General features: G+C 38.7%; 1 protein-coding gene across 1 annotated transcript in view; it reads right to left on the minus strand.

Moving 5' to 3' along the window:
• LOC105364383 (neuroligin-1) overlaps positions 1 to 3,734 on the minus strand; it is a 21,505-nt gene extending 17,771 nt beyond the window's left edge. The window contains exon 1 of the mRNA XM_011502298.1: positions 3,417 to 3,734. Within this exon, the coding sequence (XP_011500600.1) occupies positions 3,417 to 3,480 (64 nt within the window). The 5' untranslated portion in view covers positions 3,481 to 3,734. The remainder of the gene's footprint in view (positions 1 to 3,416) is intronic.
• Positions 3,735 to 3,935: the final 201 nt, after the last annotated feature.

Consider the following 3,935-nt stretch of genomic DNA (forward strand, 5'->3'; position numbering starts at 1 on the left):
CTGACTTTCCACCATTTATTTATATATATTATCAATTTGCTTCTTCGACGTTTAATGTAAAATAGTTCGATGGTAAATGTTAAATTGAAGAATAAGTAACGCGTATGAAACGTAATTGTACAATTTTGACGTAACTCACTGTTTGAATTAACACGCTTTAGTTCACAATCTAACGGACTTTAATAAATTTATTAAAGCCTTTAAAAAGTCACATTTCAGAAAATTGTATTAAACAACAATCATTATTATTGGAATTATTATAATCTTATGAATGATGTGATTATTAATATATATCTAATATTTGTTGAATCGCTTGTTGTTATTGTTGCGATCGTTTTTATTTACTCTAACAGTTTAATAATGTTGTTGAAATATTGTTTTAAAATACATGAATTACGAAATATTTAATGAAAGGATTACGATATATGATGGAATGAAATATAAATAATATTTTTATTTTATAACAATCATCGTTTCCTTTTCGATATTAATATTTTCGAAAAAATTGAATATTGCACGAAAATCATACCATAATTCTCATAATTCTAATTTATATTTAAATTAAAAAATTAGAAATTAGATTTTACTACTATTACGCCTTTATCTATTTTATTGCCGATCATAAAGAATTGATTAATGTTAAAAACGAAATAAGCACGAGACCAAACAACAGAGAATAAAAAAGGTATTTTCAATTTTTTTATTTGAAAAAGTTTTCAAATAAAAATGTAAGGTTTCATTGAACATTGACACTGGTATTATCTTAAAAAATTGTACAAAATTATTGTCAACATTAGTCAAAACATTATTGTCAAAATAATGTAATTGAATCATCGGTGAAATTAATTAAAAAAAAAAAAAAGTTTCCCGATGTTAATAAACTGTACTGTAAATAAACTTTTCATAAAAAATGAAAATTTATAATATTATCAAGTTTTTCTCCCTCGTTATCCCTTCGAGATGTATCGTTTTCGCTATTATAATTTTTAATTACGATTCAGAGGGGCGATAAATTTAAAGTTAAAAATTGTATTACGATTTTAATTAGTAGATGCCATTATGATGTGAAATTATTTTATTTAGAACGTTGCATATTCGACGGTGTATATTCGACAATAAACTGATTAGTTTGCGATTAAAAGTTGCTTCAAAGATTAATAACTACTTAGATTTTATTCTAACTCATTAATTACTCAAAGTATTTTGTAAGCAAAAAGTATATAGTATCAACAATGCTAACGATTACTGCTTTTTTTCGGTACATCAGCTGACATCGTGTATGGCTAATGAAATTTTCATGAACTTCCAGCTGATTTGCATCGCAAATAAAATCAGAGCAAAGCAATTGTAATGACAAAATATCCGCGGTTAATTAATATTCTATTTTTTTAGCGTTATCATTAAGCCCTGAATAATTATTGAAATTAAGTTAATAATTATCCGTCGAAGCCATAGTACGTATAAAGTGTGTCATATAAAATATTCAGTCGAGCGCTTAATAGTTATCATAATAATGATAAATAATACCATCCCAATATTTAAAGAAGAATCCGACAAAGTTATATTAATTATTAAACCTATAAATAGGGAATTAACAGCGTTAGGTTCGCCAAGTGTATTAACTCGTGTTTACTTACTCGCATAAACAGATGTAGGAATATAAAGTTTGTTACGCCTGTTTTTGCTTAATTAGCATTTACATGTATTTTTCAAATTTTTTGTCCCAAGTCTGTATTATTTCGTTTTAAAAAATATCCAATTAACTTTCACCAATTGGGCAGATTGAATAGCGGTTGATATTATCAATTGTTGAAAATTGAAAATTCCGTTTCATTTATATATTTTAGACTTTAGTATTTACTTTTTGCGTGAAATAAATCACATTAACACGAAGAACTTAGTTTATTATTAGTTAAACGAAGAGAAATTGTTATATACTTACTGAAAATTTTTCCATCGAATAAAAATAAAATATGAAAAAACACACACACAGACAAACACACGAAACACTAATAAAAAAAAAAAAAAAAAAAAAAAAAAAAAAAAAAAAACAGGCAAAGATGATTTACTTCTCTTTGGAATTGATGACGTCGAAATGTAATGAATTGAATGGTAGAGACACGATGAAAATATGAAGGAAACGAGTTATTTAAAACTATATATAATCGAACTATAGTTGTTACAGTTCTATTACAAGTAAGTAATCTAACTTGAAATGTATACGCGTGTGCACATCCGTACAATTGCATCCATACGATATACGTACTTGTGTTTGTGTGTGCGCGCGTGTGTGCGTGCGTGTGCAAATATGTACGCATCTAACAATGCATACGGGTCCGCGCGTGTGCTTATGCGTGCTCGTGTGCTCGTGTGTGCATTAGTGTCTGTGGGTATGCGGAGGTGTACGTATGCGAGCCTGCATACGCGCGTATGAGCTATTACGCACTCACACATGCGCCAATGTACGCACATGTATCCACATAAGTACATATGCCTTTAGGATGGATGAAAAGAGCTTAATTCACGAATTCTTTACCATTGAATTTGGTATCACGAGCACCTAAATACCGAACTACATTTCGCGGTTGAGAACATTCTTCATAATGAGCTTTCTATTGTTTAATTTAATGCGCGTTGAGCTTCGGCCAATTACAGCTTCAAAATTTGCCGCATATTCTGATTTCATCGTTCACATCAACGAGGACTATTTGTAAATTAAATAAGAGAATGTCACGATAAGCGACGGCCTCTAATCGAAAGATAAAAGCTCATTGGCATTTTTATATCTACTTTCCAAAGCTGATAAAATCATAACGAAATAGAGGCATCCGTATCCGGCCAGCCTATAACTTTAACTATAACAGCTCTAAACGTTTGCTGATACACGCACGCACATCTAAACCGTTCCATTAATCAAAAATCTCGTGCATTTAGTTGGATAATGCGGAGGATGTGCATGTGTAAAGAGAGACGAGAATCCTCAGCGAAGGAGAAAACATTACGAAAGCCGATGGAGTGCGTCGGCATAATGCAGATGCCTGCCTAGCCAGAAGTAGAAGAAGATATTGTTTAGTCAGCCCCGTTTGAAAGCGGAGCGAGATTTAGATTAGTGATCCAAGTTAATTATCAAACGGCTATAATGTGATTGGACGTTGGAAATGGTGCGCCAAGGCTAGGATGGGAAGGCGCAGCGGCAGACTCGATCCCGTGCCTCTAAATAGCTTGGCCAGCGAAAAAGCATTTACATAACCGCGCGAGCTGCGGATATCGTCGATAGCCGTCCAACGATAGCCGGGCGACGGATGTCGTAACGACGAGATCGGCGACGCGATCCGCCGCCCCGCGAGCGTCCCACCATGCACTTGTTCCCGGTAACGCGGCCGCCGAGTCTGCTCCCTCGCTGCCGCGCTGTTTACCTCGTTGGGAGGCGCGGGCGCCCGGCTCCAGGAGACGTGGGGCTTCGGCCGTGGTGGGGCGCATCTCGTCACGCCGCCTCGGCGCTCCCACGGGGGCGGCATCTGGGGCCGCCGTCCGACTGGGCCACCTCAGCCCTCGGGACGGTTCGCCGATCGTGCTGCCGGTGCCCTCCCCGAGAGACAGCTCCCATCCTCGAGGCCGCGGGGCGTCCGCACCTCGTGGGCGCTTTGGCGAGGCCTCGTGCGCGCGGGCCGCCGTCTGCGGTACGTCCTTCGAGCGCCGGTCCGTCTGGGCGTCCCGGGCCGACTGCGTGCGACCGGGCCGCCAGCCGAGTGCCGTACTCCGCGTCCGCCGCGACGCCGACGGAGGGAAAGCCGGGCGCGGGGCTCCGGATGCGCAGACGCGCCGACAGCGACGCGTGGGGACGAGCGATCGATAACCGGACGACCCCGGGGTGGATTCCGAGACCCTCTCTCCCCACCCCCAGTACAGCCCGGCTCCCGCCTACGCGCGCGCGC

This window comes from Ceratosolen solmsi, unplaced genomic scaffold, assembly GCF_000503995.2.
Source record: "Ceratosolen solmsi marchali unplaced genomic scaffold, CerSol_1.0 scaffold10, whole genome shotgun sequence".
In the NCBI taxonomy this organism is placed as follows: domain Eukaryota; kingdom Metazoa; phylum Arthropoda; class Insecta; order Hymenoptera; family Agaonidae; genus Ceratosolen; species Ceratosolen solmsi.